Source organism: Pseudochaenichthys georgianus, chromosome 4 (genome assembly GCF_902827115.2).
Source record: "Pseudochaenichthys georgianus chromosome 4, fPseGeo1.2, whole genome shotgun sequence".
Classification (NCBI taxonomy): domain Eukaryota; kingdom Metazoa; phylum Chordata; class Actinopteri; order Perciformes; family Channichthyidae; genus Pseudochaenichthys; species Pseudochaenichthys georgianus.
Window position 1 is genome coordinate 24,025,878 of NC_047506.1, and position 24,003 is coordinate 24,049,880.

At 42.3% G+C, this 24,003-nt stretch overlaps 1 protein-coding gene across 1 annotated transcript in view; it reads right to left on the minus strand.

The window, feature by feature from the left end:
- LOC117445899 (collagen alpha-1(XXIV) chain-like) overlaps window positions 1–23,445 on the minus strand; it is a 102,123-nt gene extending 78,678 nt beyond the window's left edge. The window contains exons 1-2 of the mRNA XM_034081836.2: window positions 22,995–23,445; window positions 8,697–8,767 (exon numbers count right to left, since the gene is read on the minus strand). Coding sequence (XP_033937727.1) covers window positions 8,697–8,767; window positions 22,995–23,047 — 124 coding nt within the window. The 5' untranslated portion in view covers window positions 23,048–23,445. The remainder of the gene's footprint in view (window positions 1–8,696; window positions 8,768–22,994) is intronic.
- Window positions 23,446–24,003: the final 558 nt, after the last annotated feature.

The window sequence follows — 24,003 nt, forward strand, 5'->3', positions numbered from 1 at the left end:
GGGGTTACGTAAGTAACCTATAGTTTTGGCACAATTATGTTGTTCATACCGACGTTAACCCTGTCTGTGTACACGGTGAACAACTCTGTCGTCAAGTGATCTAAGCCTCACAGGTCCGTCGGTTATGTCCTGCGCGGCTCGCCCAGCTCCAGTTCAATCAGTCATAGAAATTCCGAAGGTTCTTTGCAGGGAGCGAAACGGAGCTGCTTAATGTCTTTGTTTATTTTTGACATGTCTAGTAGTTTACTCCATTGAGTGTTGACAAGAAACACGTGTAGACGAAATATGTGTTTTTGTTTTGAGGTACGCAAAGGCGCGTAGTGACACAAGGGCAACCTGATCTCACCAGAATGCGTGACTCCACCACGACTCCTTAACACCGCATTGCGTGGTGGACTCACGAACTTTGTTACATTTACGTGTCTGCATTGTGTGTAATACAACTGTGATTTTTATTAGATTAGTTAGTTCTCATTCATAACACTCCGTCCGATGTCTCACTATGGGATGCGCCTCATCGCGGAGCAAACAGAAGCATCAATCTCATTACGCCAATCCTGATTGGCCGGTGATTCTTGACGTCAACGTCAGGGGAAATCACCCCCTATAAGTAGCCTGCGCCACGACGCATGCGTCATTCAAACACCTCTTCTCGTTTCAGAGCACATCTCGAACGGTAGCCGGGCTAGCTTAACAGTCCACAGACTGAACCCAAAGCTAATTTTCGGTCGACGGGCATTAGCCGGCTACCCGATTCTCTCACAGAAGAGTATTATAGTCAACCTCGCCGTTCTTCCTCTGGAGTAAGGTAAGGTTTTGACTTCAAGTTAGCAACACACCAGTTGCTAACTTGTGTTTTTTCCCTCACTACCGACACCACGGTAGCGAGGACACTTTTTTCTTCTCTCTTCCACGGAGGAGAAAAGGATTACAGGAATATTACCATACCAGGTAATATCCTTGAGAGAAAAAGACCCACGCTGTCCTTTTTTCCCCCGGATTAAAGACAGATCGGTAAACACTTTTTTCTCGAACGTACCTGTCATGAGCGGACCCTCACGGCGAACGAGATGGATGCCTCTCCCCCTCACACCAGAGGAGTCAGGAACTCGGAGGCTCGGCACTGCGGTTGCGGGTTGAAAGTGTCAGGCACAGACTCACACCAGATCTGTTCGTCCTGCCTCGGGCTGGAACACGCCCAGGAGGCCATCGGCAACCCCGGCTCGTGCGGACATTGTGCCCGCCTCACCGTGAAGAGCCTCCACCGAAGGTTAGCGCAACAAGCTAACCTGTCGGGACGGGACCCCCCTCATGTCCACTGATCTGCCGACCGGCAATCAAGACACGGGGGCGTCTGCCGCAGAGATGGAGCCCCTCACTGCGGTCTGGGGCTCACCGACAGCGGCACCCGCAGAACCGGAATCCCGCGCCATATCAGGCCGAGATCCGGTGGCGGCAAGAAACGCGGGAACGGCCCCACGCTATACCAAGCTGGGGCTCCCGACTGGACTTCACCATGGTTTCACCCACGGAAGATGTCCTGGAGTTAGACTACATGGAGGACGAAGAGTACACCTCTGAGTTCCTCCTGTCTGACTCGGATGAGCAAGAAGACGACGTCTTCGTGTCACCAGCTCAGGCTGCAAAGCCGGGAGCGATGGCTGCTCTCTCGGCGATAGCACACCAGCTTCGCCCTGTCTCAGTATGGACCTACAAGCCGTGTGTCAGCGCGCTGCGGCCAGACTAGACAAGTTGGCCGAGAAAATCTCCGGTTCCGGCTGCAGCCCAGGCTCAGCCAACCCAGAATTTCGGCCAGCAGTCGAGGAAGAAGAAACGAGCGGCGTGACAGCCCCTCCTTCTCCCCTCCATGAATGTGTTCCCGCCGCCTCGAGAGATGCCTAAACGCCATCCTCAAGTCCGCACAAACACATGTCACACGTTGGTTGATTCCTCTGTCATTAAACATTTGCCGCTGACGCATCCAGGCCGAGGGCCGAGGGCGCAGCTCAAAAAAATGAATAGAAAATCAATAAAACCAATTTTCTCCCCTTTTGAGAGCAGCAACGGCATCTCTCAAAAGGCGGATTATTGACGGGTCTGTGAAGGCACCACCGCCACGCGCAGTGCCGGCTGGAGCTGTAAGCGTGACAACTCAGCTGGCTCTAAGGAGCATACAGCAGGAGATACTCACGAAGTCTGCCTGGGCTTCTCAAAACAGTTATAATTTATCTGTTTTCACAAACCCAGTGAGAGTCAACCCACATTCTGGAGAGAAGGGTTCTCTCTCTCCCAGAAAGAAGGGTTTTATCTATAATGCCCACCGAGCGGAGTCAGATTACGGAGGAAAATGTCCTCGTAAAGCACCCGCTCAACATGGGCCTCATAATAAAACTAAACCCCGAACGCCACGGCTTACGGAGAGTTTTGGTGATTATGAAATGCGTAGTGGCACTACACCCGACTTTTCCAGTGCGGGACGCGCCTACGGGTGCAGTCCTTTCACGGAAGGTGGTCACCACGGACGCAGGTCAGACGGGCTGACAGGGGACTTACGAAGGTCGCCCGGTGAGAGGTCTCTAGAACAGAGACTTCCAGCGGGCACGCGTAAATTACCCGGAGCTTTTAGCGGTGTTCCCCACCCAAAAATGCTTCCTGCCTTCTCTCAGAGGACTTCATGTCCCCGTGAGGATAGACAACACGATATCGTGTATGAACCGCCAGGGGAGATTGTGTTGTCTCCAGTCACACACACTGGCACACAAACTGATCCCTTGGAGCGGCAGACGTCTCCTCTCTCTGAGAACGACACAAGTACCGGGTGTTATGCACCTAGGGACAGAATTACTGTCCAGAGGTGCACCACTCTATGCAGACTGGACTCCTCATCCAAGGATCGAGAGTCCGCTGTGGGTGCGTTACGGCGGAGCCGCGTTAAATCTGTTCGCAAGGGGAGAAAATGCTCAATGACAGCTGTTCTCTTTAATGCACGATTTAAGCGCACCGTTAGGCGGGGACGCACTCGTACACGATTGACCTCCGGGTCCTCTGTACACGTTCCCACCCCTGGTTCTGTTCCCCTTAACTCCGGCCAGAGTGAAAGAGCAACGCCACACACTTACTCTGATGTTTCCACCCTAGCCCGCAATATACGGGCTGGCGGGGATATATCAGCTGTTGTGCGGGCAGCCGTGGCAGCCCCCACCACGCAGGGACAGATTGTCTCAGGCGGGGGGGGGGGCGATCCTTCACCCACGCCCAGAGTGCGGGGCACTATGGGCTTGACCCGTGAGTGGTACAATCTGAATACAGTGGGACTCCCTCAGAAGGTGATAAACACTATTCAGAGTGCGAGAGCTTCCTCCACCAGGTCTCTTTACGACTGTAAGTGGAGGGTGTTTGAGGAGTGGTGCCTTCAAGAAGGGCACATCTCTTTTCAATGTCCTGTCGGGGTGATTTTATCATTTCTACAGGACTTGATCGATAAACACAGAGCTTTCTCCACAATCAAGGTGTACCTGGCTGCTATTGCTGCATGCCATGTGGGCTTTGAGGGTAAGACGGCTAGCCAACATCCTTTGGTTTGCCGTTTTATGAAGGGAACTCGCAGGCTCCTCCCTGGTGCCCTTATGGGACCTGGCAGTGGTTTTAAATGGGCTCAAAATGACCCCATTTGAACCCCTGGAGGGAGCTGACATGAAACATCTGTCACTCAAGACAGTGCTGTTACTGGCCCTGGCATCCGCTAAACGGGTCAGTGATATCCATGCGCTGTCTGTACATCCCTCATGCACTCAGTTCGCCCCAGGGCAAACGAGAGTGTTGTTGAAACCCAACCCTGCCTTGACACCAAAGGTGGTTGGTTCGTGTACCCCGATTGACATTGAGGCATTTCCTTCGCCGCTGGTTTCCTCCGGGGAACAGCAGTAGGATCTGTTGTGTCCAGTCCGGGCTTTGCACACATATATGGACAGATCAAAAGAGCTTCGTCTTAATGACCAACTCTTCGTGTCCTGGGCTGAACCTCACAAGGGTAAGCCTGTTACTAAGCAACGACTATCCCACTGGATCGTGGAGGCGATTGCTTTGGCCTATACGAGTCAAAATCTGCAAGCACCTTCGGGTCTGCGGGCTCACTTGACTCGGGGCCTGGCTACATCCTGGGCTTTGTTCAAGGGTGTTTCCATCCAGGATATCTGTGCGGCGGCAAGCTGGTCTTCGCCGCTCACTTTTGTCCGCTTTTACAGGCTGGACGTCTCCGCTCCAAGCGTGGCCCGAGCAGTGCTGGGCACCTTGTTGAGTCGGGACTCTACCTGTTAAAGTTCTGGTTGGTTTGGTGATTTTCGAGATAAGCTCGTCTGGCAATACGGGAGCTACAATATCCCATAGTGAGACATCGAACGGAGTGTTATGAATGAGAACTATAGGTTACTTACGTAACCCCAGTCTCAGAGTAACATGAAATGAGATGTCTCACCAGACGGCCCTCCTTGCTATGGTGAAGCGAGAAGAGCTGCTTATTTTGAATGACGCATGCGTCGTGGCGCAGGCTACTTATAGGGGGTGATTTCCCCTGACGTTGACGTCAAGAATCACCGGCCAATCAGGATTGGCGTAATGAGATTGATGCTTCTGTTTGCTCCGCGATGAGGCGCATCCCATAGTGAGACATCTCACTTCATGTTACTCTGAACACTGGGGTTACGTAAGTAACCTATAGTTTTTAAGGAAGGCCAGAGCTTCAGTTTTCTCCTTACTGTCGATTGATTTTACAGTGATATCTGCACTACTCATCAACTCAAAAATACCAGATTATCCTTGTTGATTACACAACATTGATTGGTTTAAGTTGTGTACAATGCCTTTGTAATTTTTCCCTTTGATTCGGAGAAACAAATATTTGTTCAGTTTAGGATGGCCGAAGACACTACACTACCCAAAATCCTCAGCTATTGTTCCGCGTTGCCTCAAGCTCTGTGATTGGTTGACCTCCAACTGCATTCCATATGAAAAAAACGTTTCGTAAAAGATAAATCATACTTTATTCAGCAGTGCTTGCTTTACTCTTTGAAAGTCATCACATGAATGCATTGTAAATATTACACATCTGTCGTAGTTCTTTATTTATCTACAGAGATCTGGCCTCAAAATAGACCGGAAACTATTCTTTTACCGTTCTGTTTTAATTTCACAATAAAGTTTGTAGTAATAATTTGTTTTGATATTATTGTTTTTTATTAACTACTAGACCGCTGGGTCATGTTAAGACCATCTTTTCTGTGTTGCTGTGGGGTTTTTCCATCGCTTTTGTGTTACAAATATCAACACAATAACAGAATATATCCGTCGTAAACTAAACCAGAAACAGCATTATATTTTATTTTGTTAACACTGTAAACTTGACAGCTTTTTAACCTATGTTTTTAACCCATACCTCCTACTGGTTAAAGCACATTATTACACTTTTAGAGTAATATTGAAATCTTGAAATGGGATGTCCAAAATAGCAATTATATACAGTTTTTAATTAACTATTTGTAGAGAATAACGAGTAATGTATATACTTTATAGGGATCTGCAGATAAATATTTAGTCTTCTCAAGCACCAACAATCATTACATTACATTACATTGCATTTAGCTGACGCTTTTATCCAAAGCGACTTACAATAAGTGAGTTCGACCAACAAAATACAAGCTTGAAGAAAACAGAATCATATAAGTACATCAGGTTTCATAGAGCCAAAACATTTCAAGTGCTACTCAACTGGCTTTAGATAAGCCAGTCCTCCAATCAAATATCTCGCCTGATTATTGGCACTTGACAATCACCTTCCCTGAATTTTACTCAGGTGTAACTAAAGTCTGCTTTAAGGGTTGTTTATATTTCACATCATTAATCAGAATCTGTAAAGTAACTAACATAAATGTAGTGGAGTAAAAATACCAGGTTAACCTTAAAGAAAGCCCTCAGGATTATAAAAGACCCCCATCACCCCAGCCACAAACTGTTCTGTCTGCTGCCGTCTGGCACAACAGCCGCATTCTAGGAGAGGATGTGGCTGTTGTGGAGGACTATAGTACCTGGGAGTGCACTTATGGGCTGAACTGAAGGATCAACACTGACGCTGTGTACAAGAAGGGGATGAGCAGACTCTATTTTCTGAGGAAGCTGAGATCCTTCCACGTGTGCAGCAAGATGCTGGAGGTCTTCTAGTCTGTTGTGGCCAGTGTACTCTTCTTTGCTGCGGTCTGCTGGGGGGGCAGCATCAGAGCCGGTGACACCAGCAGGATCAATAAAGTGATCAGGAAAGCTGGGTCTGTCATCGGCATCAAGCTGGACCCCTTTGAAGCTGTGGTGGAGAGGAGGACACTGAACAAGCTGTTGTCCATGATGGATAACCCCACCCATCCTCTCCACCTGCAGCTGGACAGACAACGGAGCTCCTTCTCCAACAGACTGCTGCAGTACACATATATAATCTGTTCAATATTTGATATTCCATATTCCATTGTCATATATTTTTGAAAATGTATATTTGCATATATAATATCTACATATATATATATATATTTTCTATTTCAACACGTATATTTTCTATTCTTGTTTATTTGTAGTTTTGCTTTATTGTAAAATGCCTTGTCTTTTATGCTGCTGCAACAAAAACAATTTCCCAAATTGGGATCAATAAAGTACCATTTTATCTTATCTTATCTTACATCCGGACTAAAACCACCAGACTCAGGGACAGTTTCATCCCACAGGCCATGAGACTATTAAACACCTGAACTTTGAAATAACATCCATAGCATTAATCTGGCTGCTACTTAGAAATGATTTGTCTAATATATCATATTCCAATCACTTGTATAGACTCTTATTGCACTATTTCACTTTTTACTATTTTACTATTTTTCTTTTTGTATTGACTTGCACTATTTTTTCTGTGTATCTGTTTTACTGTGTTGCACTGTTGGAGGAGCCTGTGACCTAAGGGGGGGGGTAGGAGACGTTCGATTCCTGTTTTAAATAGTGTGCCATCGATGGGTTTCATTCCATTTCAAAATGCTGTTTGTCACTCAGCGTAAACTTCCCGCACTGCCACTCCAACATCCAATCACAGAGCTTGAGGAGGGGTTTGTCAAGAAAAGCACATGGTGTAGTCCCAAACGATAGCTGAGGATTCTGGGTAGTGTAGTGTTTTCGGCCATCCTAAACTGAACAAATATTTGTTTCTCCGAATCAAAGGGGAAAATTACAAAAGCATTGCACACAACTTAAACCAATCAATGTTGTGTAATCAACAAGGATAATCTGGTATTTTTGAGTTGATGAGTAGTGCAGATAGCACTGTAAAATCAATTGACAGTAAGGAGAATACTTATTTCCGGGGTAAAATCCTCCGTTATCCAATGGGAATGGATGCTCACATTGTTCTCCGTAATACAATAAAGGGGACATGATTAAATCGGAATATAATGTTCTTTTAAAAAACGTTAACTAAAGGGAACAATCTATTTGACACAGCTGAAGCTCTGGCCTTCCTTCAAAACTAACTAATCTAATAAAAATCACAGTTGTATTACACACAATGCACTGTTTTTTGAGAACAAAAATTCGTAACTAATGCACCATAATACATTCTGACGAAAAATAAAAATGATTATGAATACAAATAAAATAAAAGAAGCCTCCCGTGAGTTACTACAAGCTATAAAGTAGATTTAAAAAAAAAGTTTTATAGAATAAAAGCTCACTGCAGGACGTTGTAGAAATGCGTGTGTGCACCACGACAAAAAAGAGCCTTATTCACTTTACATTGGGGTTGTTTGCGTGGTGCAGACACGTAAATGTAACAAAGTTCGTGAGTCCACCACGCAATGCGGTGTTAAGGAGTCGTGGTGGAGTCACGCATTCTGGTGAGATCAGGTTGCACAAGGGACGTTAAGCAATTTAGATTTGTGCCGCGCATGCGTACCAGTTATGTGCACCCCTGGTAATAACTCTTCTTTTATTTATTTTTTTCGAGAGAAGGGGGGGTGGTCAGGGCCTAGGTATAAAAGTCACGGCTCGCCACTGCTCATATGATATCCCTCTATTCCAGCCCTGTTTAGAGAAAATCGGATCTTGGGTCCTTAGCTTGAAAAAATAAAAAGAGGAGGCGGAGCCTGATCAGAATTATACCAGAGATAAAGTTAAATTCTGCTATGATAAAACGCCATCCTGTTCTAAACCACATCAAGGATTATTTCTGAAACAGTATGGAATTCAAATTATTTTTCTCCTGCGGGTTTACCACAAGCTGAGTTTTTTTATTTCCTGCTTTTTAAAACACATGCTCTCTCCAGTACAAGTTAGCTCTGAGTATTAGCGATGCTTGCTAATGTAAACAAATGTAAACAAATACCATATTACGAGTTGTTGTCTACAAGTACTGTGAATCATGCACTGTAACATTTGTATTGCAATATGAGGGGTTCACCATTCTTAAATCGTTTTTCAGTCTAAGAACTGCTTCTGAACATTAAGTCAGGTTATCTGCCAATGCAAAGTATGAACCTGATACCAATGTTCTATTTCCCCAAGATTTGAAAATGTGCTTACATGGATGAGGTAACAAAAAACTGGCTGTAGATATGGGTGGATGACATGTCAGAGAGATCATTTGAAGTGTTTAAAAACATCAGGGTGTTGTTTACCTTGAGCTAGGTAGTCTTCTTCTGCAGAGAGTACTGCTGAGCATACTGACAGGAGCAGGATAAAGTTCCACCTACAGGGACACATAAACATATTGTGTTGAGCCAATTGAAAACAATTCTGATACAAATTCTGCTTCACAAATAAGTACATTTTCCTCCAAAAGACCCTGGCAAATACACATATAAACACAACAGTTACATGTATTTGCTGAAAAGTGTCTCTACTGTAGGCTATTTTTATTATATGTACAGCACTTTGGCTTGACCAAAAATCGTTTATAAATGTGTTATATAAATAAAACTTGATAAGAAGAGAGAAACATTTTAAAGGTCCCAAGACATGGCCATTTCTACTGATCATAATTCCATTGTTGAGGTCTACTAGAATATATTTACATTGTTCAATGTTCCAAAATCACATTGGTTTCTCTTATGCCCCTTTCACACCAACGCAGTTCCAGGGCCGGTTCGGAGCTAGAGCCTGAAAAGCACAGTTTTTTCCAGTTCACACCGCAGCTGAGCCACCTCTAAGCTCCGAAAACCGGTGCTTTTCAAGCACCACAAAATCGTCGGTCTAGCAAGAACCGCATACGTCACGCTTACGTCGGAGGTGGGGGCAGGGGCGGGATTAACCTGAGCAATAACAGTTTATGGCGAGTACGACAAATGAAAGTTGTAACAAGCAGTAGCGCTGAGCAAAGTGACTAGAACGCAACCACACACTTATTAAAAAAAACACACTTTATAAAGTCAGGCAACACTAACCAGGCTTAGTGTGATTCTGTTTATTTGTACCTTACTTTTACCATCCGTTCGCTGTCATTGATCATTGTGGGGTGCAGGCAAACGTTTTGTTTTGTATTATAGCAGCTGCTGGATAGAATAAATACATGGGCTACACAGGTTGTCATGACTCATGTCTGACTATCACAAGTAGAATTATAATGAAAAATACGCCAGTAAAATGTGCCGGCTTATGCCACAATAGGATAGCAACAAGTAGTCAAAATAGTCAGTTTAGCTTCGGTTGCTATAATAACAGCACCCATTTTATACCAGAGAAACTTTCATAACAGCGTTGTGATGCCAAACAGCGGGCAGCACTGCAGTGGTCGGTAAATGCAGCTGAAACACATTAATAAACAATGAACCATGGCACTCTGGAGAAAAGTACAAGGGTTGAGAAGTAGTTATTTAATTTAATCTGGCTTCGTATGATTAAAAGCAACACGATCATCGACCCGACGCCGTTGGGGAGACAACAGCGATGTAAACGGTGACGTCATGACGCAGCAGCACCAGTCGGGCTCTGGGCTGTGTGAACAAAACGGGGACTGAAAATAAAAGCCGGTTCCGAACCAGAAAAGCTCTAGCACAGAGCAGCAGCAACCAGCAACGGGAACCGCGTTGGTGTGAAAGGGGCCATACAGCATCTCTGTAGAAGTGGCGGAGCTGGGGGGTGGCTTGGAGTGGCCACTGCCACCCCCAGCTGAATCCTGGCCACCCCATTGGCCACCCCAAACACCCTCACCACGGGGGCCCAAACAATTTTAGAACATTAAGAAAAAAAAATGTAAGTAACCTTTCATCATTCATCAAGAATTAACATTAATAGGACGTTATATTGATAATGTACTCACTAAACTTACAATTAATTTAACTTATTTTCTTCCAAAAGTTAATTATCCAAAGCCTCTGTACCCCCCCTTCTATTTACATGTAATGGTTTGGTCCTGCCTCCAAACGCGGTGCAGCACCGCCAGCACTTTCTAGCAGAGAGTGAGAGCATGTTAGGACCAGGGATGCTAGTATTTACCTAGTCTCAACGACTCACAAAGTCAGGCTTTCAAAAGAGAAAAGAAAGTAGAGAGGGACTAAAGGGCTACAGTATGTCACCCAGTTTTTCAAAGAAAAGGTGGGTGTGGTCTATGAGTGGTGGAAATGTGTCTGTTAGCTACGCGTAGTCCATTGTAAATAATAATTGTTATGTTTGTTTTTTTACTAAGCTGACATTAAGTACTGTTAATATCTATACAGGGTTTTAATTTCACTCCTCTTTTAGCTGACATTTAGTAAATGCAGGTACATTTTTTGCAGCTATTCATACTAAATCAGTTGTCCCTCCCCCTGGTGCCAGGACCAACAGATCCATCTCTAGACTTAGCTGCCCTGTCCCCCCATAAGTGTTATATTTTCACAGCTCAGTATCAGTAAATAGTGTGCAGTTAGTATTGGACTACAAGATAGATGCAAGCCTGTACAGGTAGAGTTATTTAAAGCATAAATGAGTCTGTTGGGTTCTGGAGGTGTGGTTGTAGCAATTGTGCTTGGTTGGCGTGGCCTGGGCCTGGTGGTGGGGCCCAATGTGATATATTTCCATGGGGCCCAAAATCCCTGGCGTGTATGGCCAGAAGGCAGGACCTATAACACATGTACTACCCAATAGCATTGTGAGGCTGAACAAAAGGACCTTTTGACTATGTAAATGTAGTCTTTTAAAAAACAAAAACATTTACTGACTTTTTTAGGATAGCTTCAAGTAATGTTGTAAAATTACAACCGGGGACCTTACAGGGTTAAGGGCTATTGTTTATTGTTATTTAATTTATGATGTTTATTCTTAACCTATCATTTAATTTAAAAACTCTTATTTAAAAGATGTGTGTGTGTCTCTGTATTCCTGATGATACACTGAGAGAATGAGCTCATAGGGCTGCTGATCACCATAAGCTAAACAGTCTGTATATTGCATTACATTTGTATAATGTAAGCTTCGTTGATACTTTGCCTGCGGGAATACGAAAAAAATTGTTAGATATACTGAATATTATTTGATCTATTCCACCACTTAATCCCAAATAATGTAGAGGTGTGTTGTAGGTGCCTTAAATAACCCCATATTTTATAGTGAGATGTATTTTTATGTTCATATAATAGTGATTTCAATGCCACCACCCCAAAATGATCACTGGTTCCATCCTGGCCACCCCACTGAAAATGTCCTGGCTCCGCCACTGCTCATGTGTATTCACACTCTCTGTCCTAAACTGCTTGTGGGAGCTCCTGCCCCCCCTCCCTATGAGCCCACTGTGCTCTGATTGGTCAGCTCGCCCACTCTGTTCTGATGAGTCCACCAACGTTACAGCGGAACATCAGTTATTATGTGTTAAAATGGCGTTAGCAACCAGAAAATGACACCAGTAATGACAAACTGATGAGAATGTTGCGTGCGGTCTGGGTGCCGTGTTGGCGGGACGTTGTGGGGCTCGCTGCTGTGGACAGTGTGAGCTGGATTACTGGGGTCGTTTCCTGGTTGCTGCGTGGGGTCTGTGAGACAGCGAGACACCGTAAAACCCAGCCTGAACTCAGCCTGAGCACACACACAAACTCACAGCCCAGGCTGAGTTCAGGCTGAGAAATGCGTGGAGCTGCATGGTTACTTCACCATACTCAGGAAGAGAAAAATGGAAAAAGAAAAATCTCCAACGAGGCGTTCTGGGGCAGCAAAGACAGGTATTTTCTGTGTTAGAGTTTTACTCGCTACAGGGTGTACTTTGAGGGTTTGTGACTTTGCAGACCGTTTACATGCAGAAAAAGCTACATAACACACAAGGGGACGGGTAATACTGGAAAAGCATGACATGGGACCTTTAACTGTACACAGAGGACCAGAGCTGGAAACTGCTGTTCTTTCTTGCTGTAAGGCATCACTTTTAACCACATAACAACAATCCTATTATAATCATGTTCATTTTGTTAGAGGGAATATTATTTATGAGGAATTGCTGTTCATCATAGAGATGCATGCCAGGTTGTTGTCACTGCATGCAGAGCAGTTGACCCAACAATAAAGCCAAACTGCAGCTCATCCAGACATAAATGGTCCTTTGTTGAGGATTTGTCTATGTCAGAGGTGAATTGTGAAGGACAACAATTTGGTATACTATAACTTGGCTTTCAGTAATCAACTAAGACAGTTTGCCTTATCCTGTTGAAATACAGAAACAAGTGTGACATTTGTCATTATTTATGTGTCAGAAGCCAAAAAACCTAAATAAAACCAGCAGTGACATACCACTTAAAATCACCACAGGGCTCTAGACAAAAATGTTATGTCTTTAAGAAATTGTATGTTGGAAAAGTTTCCTACAAAAGGAGACACACATATGAGTCAAAGTTTAGGAATGGCCACTGAAGTTATGAACTAAAGATATACACACGGGCTTTGAGGAAGTCCCTTTTTCACAGTGGTCATTTTCACCTGTCATGGTAGGAAATTAACAGGTACAATCAGTAACATTAATCAATTCAGGTGTGTCATTAAGCTACAACAATGCTATTAAACCAGCTGCCAATAGGCGCTTTCACACCAAGTACTTTGCCGTACTTAGTTCCCATTACTTAGTTCATCAGAACTCTTTAGTTCTGATGAACTAAAGAGCAGATCGCGTTCACACCAGAATAAGTCCCTGAGGGAGGATTAGGCCAATTAAGCCGCTGACGTCACTTCTCCTTCTTCTGCTTTGGGTTTACTGGCAGGCCCCGGCCGGAAGTCCCCGGAGTTGGGGACTGGCAGCTTCTACTGAAGCCCTCCGAGTAAATCGCCAGAACACCGACACCTCCTCATCACTCCTCATGTTTTTTTTTGTGTTGCCATAAGTTAGTCTCTCTCCGTGCGCTGGGCTAATGCTAATGCTAATAATGCTAATACCAGCAAATAAAATGGCGGCTTCACAAAACCTTTTGGGAGTTTTACGGGGCATGGTTTGCAATCCACCCAGCCAATCAGAAATGAGAAATTTGAAAGTACCTGCTCTAGCAGGGACTAAAAAGGGGGTGAAAAGGTTCTCATGAACTAAATTGTAGTTCTGGATTTTTTTTGGTGTGAACGCAACATTTCAAGAACTATCGGAACTATACTGGGAAAAGTACTCCGGTGTGAAAGCGCCTATTCAATACAAGAGCAGTATTAATGATATTGGTTACACCTGTGTTGGCCAAAATGTCAACCACCAAAATGTACTGTAATTAAATTACCAATTATCGGTATCGGCCTTTTTTTTTATCAAATTGCCGATAACACTTTGGCTCTGATGCGGCCGTTTCTCTGGCTGCAGTCACCACTTTCTGTACACGAGCAATGTCCCGCCCACAGCACTATCTGATAGGCTATATTACTGAAGATTTTCCGGGCGGAGCCAGCCAGAGAGGCGGGACCTTCTCAGATTACAGGCAGGTGCGAAAGAACGCAGACACAGACTGAAGCAAGCAGCAGCGCTGAGCGGCAGAGCCATACATGTGTTAAACCGAAGTTCAATAAACATCCCAATCCCCTATGCTGAAGTTGCAAAAACACCACGATTTTATGATCAAATTATATCAGTTTCCCAGTTACACAGGGACGCGGGAAGTCAGTCAGAGTTGAGGGTGCGTGTAGCGTCTCGCTTTTTTAAAACAAAGTCACAGTGTTAAATGCCATACCCATAGTGACATTCGTACAGAAATCCTCACCTTCTTCGCGAGCCTTTTAAATATATAGTTCCAGACACTTCCAGCTGTTAGGGGTCGCTAAAAGACTTGAAGTATCACTGAAGCTAACTGCAATATCGTTTGCAATATCAGGGTTGCCAACTCTCACGCATCTGGCGTGTGACACACGCTTTCACTCTCAATGTCACGCTCTCACGCTGCCTAAACTATTCTCACGCCAAAAACAAGATGAACCGGCGATCGTTTTTGGTTGGTTATTTACAATATTGAGTTGACAGCTGCTCAAGCTGTCGATTCGCTCCCTCACCGCCGCCACCACTCTTAACAACGTTAGCAGACAGCAGAGCAGTGGGAGCCGGTTGGTCAATCCCCGACTCGTAATACGCATGTGCAGATCTAAGATCCAGTAGAAATGATAAAAACTAAAACTCTGCTGCTTATTGTTCTACTAGGCCAAAATAGCGTCTGAGAGTGAGAGTGCGTTAATTAATAGAGAGAGGAGCTGTGGATTATTGTCATTGATTAATGCATCAGTGTTTCTTAGGGTCAAAAACACTAAACTCGCAACTTAAAATGAAAGCGTTTAGTTTATTTAGTAAAAGAGCACATGTTCAATGTGAAAAGTGACAGTAGATATAGATTAGTTGCAATTTGGTGCTATATATATATATATATATATATAAAAATTATATATTTTTTTTCTAATAATTTTTTTTTTTAACACCTAGAATTTCAGGGGGGGCGTGGGGCTCCGTTGGCGGGGCTCCGTTGGCGGGGCTCCGTTGGCGGGGCTCCGTTGGCGGGGCTCCGTTGACGGGGCTCCGTTGACGGGGCTCCGTTGGCGGGGCTCCGGTGGCGGGGCGCAGCGCCCCTCCAAGACAATGGTAGGGGAAACATTGTATATATATCATATATATATATATATATATATAGGCTAAGGTCCCGCTGCTGACACGATAGCAGTCATTTAGTGTGCATATGTGTAATTTAAACCCATGATATCAAAATCTCACTCCAGCCAGGTACCCAAAGTTGGCAACCCTGGTTAACCATTATTGCTCTTATTCGTGTATTTATAAAGAGAACGGTCTCATTCGGTTTACTGCATCCACGTTTACTGACGCTGTGGTACACTATCTTTCCGGGGTGACCTGACAAATCAGTGTAGAGTCGAAGAACGCCCCTTTCCGGCGTTTCCTCCGCCACGCGCGCTTTTAACTATTTATCACCACATTTCAGAATTGATTTTGTTTTTTATCAGTCTGAATTATTATATGATAAATGTGTTCAGCTAGTTTCAATCATGTTTACGTTAATGGGTACTACGTTTTATTGTTGCTAGTTCGCGTGTTATCGTTGTTAGTTTGCGCAGTGATTTTGAACTGTTTGTAGTACAGAGTGTCTGGTTCTGTGAAGTTACAGTATTGCAGTGGCCTAATGAACAAGTCTAGAAATATCATCACATTGTCCATGTTGGGTCCAAATGTCAAAACTATAAAAGCACAATGTGTAAAAAGGGGAAAGGGGTAGGTGGAATAATGTGAATGTGAAAGTTCAATGATATAAAAAAAAAAAGTACCATAAATGCATAACCTTACGTGCAAAATATTTGAAGAATGAATGCCTCTAATGACTATAAATAAAAACGTTTTGATAATTCATAATTAAGTAAATCATTTTAAATTGAATACCTTTGGGTTTTAGAGTATTGAATGGAGAAACAAACTACTAAGCTTTAGGAACACTTGGTGTGCCTTTTTAGGCGCCTTTCTATACATTTTGTAGACTATAGAATACATGAGTCAGACAAATTGATTCTAGATTAACTGATAATGAAATAAATCATGATTTCATCCCAAATCAATATTGGGTTGAAATCCATTGTTGTTAAACATGTAAAATAAACTGTTACAAAATTATCCTGCAAGCCCCTCAAAAGGCAACCAGACTCCTCGCTGTTTACAAAGGCTTTCACCGTTGACATTATTATGTCTGGAAATATAGTGAAAAGTCATGCAGGTGGAATTTCTGTGTCATGTTTTATTGATTCCAGACAATGATGGATTTTGTCTTAAAGGCAGATTTGGTTATTGACTAACTGAATGCTCAATAAAATAATAAAATGTGTCAAGCGTAAATATACCAGATTTAGCTTTTAGCTAATTTCCATCCACAGTCTCTCAGATAAAACATTTAAGAAAATGACATTTTACAAACATAGCAAAAACAAATACATGATATGCAAAAAGTGCATAAGAGCAAGAGCAACATATACATTATATATATTATATATTTATCACATGGTAATATAATATAGCAGCAACGACATATAAAGTGCAAGAGAAAATACAAGAGATACATAAAGTGCGAGAGGAGATACCCCTGTATTAAAGTGCAGTTAGCGGTGATTGCACGGATGTTTGTTTCTCAACCATTCTTTGAGGTGGCCTTTGAAGCTATTGAGAGTGGGACAATCCCGTATGAAGAGCATGTTGTCTCATCGGTCTATATTCCTTAAACCCTTTAAAGATGCATAATTATAAGCTTTATAAAATGCATTCATGCTCAAAACAAATAGGATAAGCTCAGTTGTGAAAACAAACACTTACAATTGACACCTAGACTTTAAATTATATTATACAAATGTAAGAGGAAAACAAACAGTACAAAGCACACAATGAATTATTAGCATATAATTCCCTCATTGTATATTTTGATCTCACCAGAATAGATTCCTGGAACTTCAGCCCTGTGACCCTCACTGACCCCACCTCTAGGGGGCACTGCCCACCATATAGCTCGGAGGGCTAGAATAGTGTTCATGCAAAGATAAGTAGCAGACAGTGGCTGAAATTGCAAAAAAAAGGAGAGCTGTGATGTTGGATGTTTGAATCAGATGTTTATTTTCAAATTACAAAATATCATCTGCTCATAGTATCACACTATATCAAAATATACTAAATCATAGCCCTTGTTTCATGATGCATATCATACCTCCAGATGCTTCCAAATATACAGAGCCCTAAAATACTTAAAAAGCAGAGTATGGAGCAGTCTTTCTAACCTTAAAACAATTGCAATTTTGAGTGTTAAACCATACTGTACCACCACTTTTTATCTTATGTGTTTTAAAAATAGTTATGCTTGATTTGACCATCATACTAATAATATGGTTGGCTTAGAAAAGTAGATTGTTCATACCACAGGTGAGCATGAAAGAGATTTTCTTACTCATGTTTTCTTCTGATAATCAGTCAAATCTCAAACAACTAAATCAATCAATCAACCAAACCTTAACTAAAATATAATTTCAACAATAACAATGACAACTATTTTGTTAACATGGGAAAACTTGCATACAAACATAGACACTCCAATGTCATGTATCTTTCCAACAACTATAACCTAAAACATAATTATAACTTTAAAGAGCGTACAGCTTCAAAGCATACTGTGTACATTCAAACCAAATAAATCACATCGGCAGGCCTGTACATAGTAACAGCTGCTGACACTGTGGCTTCTGGCAACAAGCATGATGACTTTCAACACAGTGTGGTAATAGCACAAAAGACAGGAGGAGACAGTAGTCCAGCTATTTTAATATGCAGTTACTGTATGTAAGAGTGCGATCAATCACAGGCTTCTTTCACACCTTTAACCTCCAGGGATTATTATGTGACTGTGATAGCTACAATGGATGGTAGCTGTCTCACAAAAATAGTTCTTTCATTTCCTTTGAGGACCAGATTAAACCAGCAAAGAGGCTACGAGTGTTTGTGTGGCCCTATGTGAACGAAAATTACAAACGGCAGCCATGTTTGTTTTCCCAGAGAAATGCAGCCTTGCAGACTTGAGCAAAACAAAGAAAACAGGCAAAGAAAGAAAACAAAAGAGATGGATAAAAAGACAACAAGAGAAAACCAAAAAGAAAATGATTGAGTGTAAGTACAAACACTATGAGCTGTGCCCATCACCTGTTCCCCATCGAGAAAGTGGTGTGACATTCCACTGTCCTGAACACAGACATAGCGGGAAAAGGCAATCGAGAAAAACTAGAGGGTAATATATGATTACAATCATTCATCTGTTAAAGGTGATAAAACTAACATGTATGAAGTCAATGAGTAGCTGGTTCCGCTTAAAAGTTGGCATGGTTTAAAAGCAGCCCAAAAAAGAAAAGAAAAAACTAAATATAACATTCCCTTTTGGAGTGCCAAGTGGGGCCATCTGATGCTGATTCAGACAACCTTTTGTTTGCCTGTCTGTCACACAGTCTCTCTGTTCAGGGCTATCTAAGGCATCCCTGAGACTATGCCACCAAACAGGCTCAGGTTATCGCTTCTGCACATCCACAGTGACGTAACAACACTAACCCAAGGATTCAACCATCCCTCTGTCTCAGCTAAAGTAGAACTTTATGTGATTCTTTACAGCTTGTTGTTAGCTGTATTGAATTAAGAAGCCTGTGACAGACATAGCTTACATGCAGAGACACCAGTTGCATAATCTCTTTCTGAAATCCTGTGGTAAATCCCTGTCTAAGTGACAGCACACTTTGACATGCTTTCCAGCCTGTGCAGTTAATGGAAAAGACTGCTGAAAGCAAGACAAAGCTCCCCAAACACTGCTCTGTTGACTAAGGGAAATACCACTATGTGGGGGAGTGGGTGTCATGTCAAGACTATAAATAATCACAACTTTAAACTCCCCGCTGCAATGAATTATTGCAGCAGTAACAGATCTCTTCTTTCTCCCCACAAAATTTGCCAGGATCCCTAACAATGGCTCTTTCAACTGAGGAAAACCACTGAGAGGCAAATGGAGAGGTAAAGTGCTCAAGCTGGATTGGCAAGTGGAGAAATGTCACTTAAGTAATGTTTACAGTCCTCATAACAAAGGGATATAACTTTCTTACTTTCATCACTGATGTCTGTCCTGGGGTGACTTTGTAAGCAGTGATACCCGCAGTACTTTGTTCTGTAATTTGGCATTTACGGACTCCATTAGTATCAACAAAGCATGCAGAGCTGGTAATCTACTCAAATAATTCTATAATGATTAACTTCTTGAGGGAATAAATAGAAACAAAACGGGTCCAGTAAATTACGTTGTTGATTGGTTTTGGTGGTAAAAGTAATGTACAACTAAAAATCTTTTTTACTTTGCCTTTCGTGGAAACACTCTCAGATTATTAAGGACATATTAGGCCACCAAAACAAACCTGATGGCATTCACCTTGACTGACCCGCCACATGAAATCCCTTCTGTTTACTTTGAAAAGATTGTTTATTCTTAACCAAAGTAAGTGTAGAACCCTTTAGAGGTACTACAAATAGAGTCATTATTCATAAAATTGACGTTTACAGAGCTTGACCTTGGAGCATTTTCCTTACATCCACAGTTTTATGCCAAGCATGTGGCCCAGTTTAAAAAAAGTTTTAAATGAAGTGAATTCAAAACAGAGGGAAGGCAATAACTCTGAGATATGAACTGACGCAGTGCTCTCAAGAGCTGTAATGAGGCTCATTATAGAATATCCTTAGGAAAGACATTGAACTGGAAAGTAAATAAATGTGACATCTGAAGTGTATACGTATAATATATACACAGTAGATATCTCCTAAAAAACCCAGTATTGCACACACACAAATTATTCACATGCTAAGAGCTTGGGGATATTTCTCTCAATTAAATATCTGATCAGGAGTTGTGTTCTTGCATGCTTCGCTTCTCAATCTCGACCAAAACATTCTCGGACATGAGCAAGTAACTGATCCACAGCCAATTCCATACTGGCTGGGTTACAGCTATAACACCTGTGTTCTGTTTATACTTACTTCATAATGGAAGCAATGAGTGGACTCGTCTTCTTCACATGTCTAAACAGCCCTGAGCAAAAACATAATAGCTCAACAAGTTTCCAGGTTTCAGTTGCCCACTTAATGTCCTATCTCTGGCCAAGGCTTCAAATCCTTTACGATCTGATATCCAAACTACCTGAAGCAACCCATACAAAAATACATAAATCCAATCCAATCCAATCCAATAAATCCATAAATCTACATATAGTTTTGATTGGTATGTCATGTCAGGATACTTCTTAATTGACAAAGAGTTGAGCGTGGTGCATGTTTGTGCACAATCAGATGGGTGACTAGAGTCAAGAGGTCACTGCAGTCCAGAGTAAATATTGACTTAGTCCACAAGACAGCGAGCAGATAAAGGACTGTGAGTAAACTTCCACTGGCCTTTAATAGTTGGCCCCTTTCCTGTTGTGGGGGGACCTGCAGATGTTAGGAGGGTTAAATACACTCACTCACACAGACAGGCCAAAATTCCCACAGGCACCGGTGAAGAAGGTGAGCACACAACAGCAAGAAGGTGGGCAGGCCTGGATTCCACAATGCATTATTTTTGTTTACAGATACAAAATACTGCTGAAGCATCCACACAATTCTCAATTTGTTTTAAAGTCTAAGTTTTACTGAGCTATGTTAAGCTATGATAATAAAATGGTTAGTTTACAATAGTCTTGACAAAATGACATATTTGTCCTCCTCTGCAGTGCTTTTTCTATCAGCAGGCCTCACAATGGACAGAGAGTAGCTCTTAAAATAAATATTTACTGTAAGGTTAAACTGTAAATTGAAATGGGCTTTCCTGTGAGTTTTTCAAATAATGTCTTTAAAGTAAAGAAAATGTTCACGTCCCTCCATAGAAATGGATACACCTTAGCTAATGACTGTATTGGCCAAAAATAAGTTGGAAAGTTGTAATGTATAACTTTGAATATTGTTCCTCTTATCTTCATGATGGAATAAGAGTGTGTATATGGATATTTGTGTCTACAAGTCTGCAGCTTACTTTGCATTTTGCTTTATTTTCAATAAGGTACCCTCCAAAGTTTCTATTTAAGTTCACTATTAAGAGAGAAACCATGTATCCAATGCCTTACAGTAGCAACACACCTGTCATTATAGCACAGGAGCACAGATGCATCATCATGTCATTGTGTGTAATCATGTAAACAAAAATGGAAGTGGTAAAGGCAGCCAAAGACAATAAGACTTACTTGTTTGAAAAGGTTTCTTATAAACTAACTGATGTGGGTATGTAAACCGGGCCTTTTAAGTTAAAAGCTCCTTCGGATTGGACTCTACCTGAAAAAATTCAACAGTAAAATCCCCATATATATATATATATATATATATGCCTATATATATATATGGGGATGTTACTGTTGAATATATATATGGTCAATCTTGTGTGTGTGTGTTTATTCTAATGTGTTTGTTTTTGTCCCACTTCCCAACATCTAATTATCTTGTTGTTTGTGTTGAATGTGTGGTCCAATTGTGATTTTATTGTGTTACTGCCCCCCTTGAAAACAAGATGGTCTCAAGGAGTTATTCCTAACAAAGAATTTACCCCAAAAACCAAGTCCTTCGTTAAGAATGTATTCTCTATACTCAGCATTTTTATAAGCCATAAGTGTAGACCCTAAAGTATAGCCCTTCTCCACTTCCTGAAAAACTTGCATCCTCAACTCATTATGGGAAGTAGCAGGCTGAATGTTCTCAGTCAAGTGTAGCTATGAGTCTCTGCAGCTATACAATCCAACCACCCCCGGCAGCAATTCTTGCAACAGTGGGTGATTGTCTGGGGCTCAGGAGCCAGTCAACCCCTGATGCATACATACTAACTCTCCCAGTGAATTCAAGGGAGGCCACACTTGTTCTCTGTCAACCCAGGCTCTCATTTTCACTCTCAAGGGCACACAAAAATGTATCTCAGGATTTCAGGTTCACTTCCTTTTCCATCGAATGCAACAACAGAATGCATTGTTAGCACAGCTCTTTTTTAACTTCTTATCTGGAAGGGATTCATAATTGAGTACAGACAACTTGGACCCACTTCTGATGGAAGAAAATACATTTCCTGTTGAGTAACCTGTGGAGGCGTGCACATTTCTGTAGCCCCACAGAGCCAGCTGAATGTAACAGGACAACAAAACCTGCATGCAGGATGTCAATAATAAACACTTCCATGAGGAATGTTTAGGTTTAAAGGCACTAAATAGATGTTTCCCCTATTTAAACACTAGTGCATCGTTTGATTAATTTGTAAGATATTCAGTCTCTGACAGTTTCTCTAATCCCTATTTATCATTATACAGGATAACAAAGATTGATCACTGACATTATTACTTACAACAAGCCCATTTCTGTGCTTGTTTTCCAGCGTATCATAGCTATGTGAATGAAATACAAATACATATAAGGGTGTACAGCAATAGAGCACATGGTATTCATATTATAATGTAAGAGATCCCAGGCTGCATGTTCATGTGGCGAGTTCAAAGCCAAGATTAAGAAGACATTTATCAAGATCAACTAAGAGTAAAAAAGAGGCTCACACAGTAAACCTTTCCACATGTGCAGCTGTAGGCTACTGTGGCATGAATGATTATTGTGCAGAATTTGCAGAAAAGTCAACAGAAAACGAAGATATCTTATTGAAAAATTCCTAAAATAAAAAACAACAATAATAGACAACAATGATTGTAATATTAAATACATGCATGTATTGTATTGCTCGTCACGTTTTGGTTGCAAAACCTTATTGCTTGCTGCAGAGACTTTGTTTAGTAAATTGGCGCCCCTGTTCAGGAAATATGCCCGACAACTGCAATAAATCCTGTAGTTGCCATTTTATATGAAAAGCAGTTCTGGAGGCAGTTTCAGAGGCGCAAATATGCACATGTAGCATAACATCTGCATACTATTAAACCAAATGCTCACTTACGTTGCTGCCGCGGAAACGTGTCCACTCCTTGTCCGTTGAGCTCCTAAATGCATTTGTATGCATTTGTCCAGGCAGCAGAGATCTGGGTGAAAACAGAATCACACTCAAGAGGATACCTGCTCATCGGCTAACCATTTGGTAACAGCCAAAGGAAGCGTAGAGTGGACGGATGAGTTATGCCAACTCAGAATTTCCTCATTGCATTGCAGTCCGGAGGAGAGATCTCTCTCACTCGTTCAAACCAGAGCTTCTCAGATCCTTTGCGCTCTGCGGCGCGCAGTTATCAGGCTATTTCTATCCAAAGTGGAGACGCGCAACAGTTGCATAGAAAAAGTTGTCTAGGAGAGCGGCTGGTCAGACAGCAGCAATGACTGTGCGATACAGAGTCAGAGCTCGACTGCTTCTCTCAGAGTGATCTCCAACACAGCAGCAGATCCAGCCCTGTGCGTCTTTACCCCGAGGCGGCGGTTTCTGCTATGTGCCTTGACTTGCACCGATGCAAGGGGACCCGTATTCACACAACTCCTACCAGCTGGTGGTGTTAGATTTCACCTCTTACGGGATCGTGACATCACAGATTGACTATGGCTTGTGTTAATCGATGCCTTTTGTCTAGATTGACTACTGTGTTAGGCTAGCCTAACGCATATACAATATGCTTATGTATCTACACTGTAAACTCAGCAGGTTGGAGAACATTTTTTAGTTTTTAACAAAGGAGCATAAACTTGCTTGTACATGGTCCTACTTACACACACACTGACATAATGGCAGATAAAAAATGAAAGAGATCAGCTGGTGCAGCCTCTTGTGGTTTGCTGCCAGGTGATGCAGCTCAAGGCACTGATGTTCTGGCGTAATGGCAAGAGTTCCTGTTGTCCAGCCATCAGTCGTCGATTACAACACTTTATTTTGGTATAAACACGTACAGTGAACAGTCTCTGCAGTCCAGCAGGAGAGAGAGTTGTAGTATGACACAGTACAGGTTCAGTTGAATCTCATAAGCACA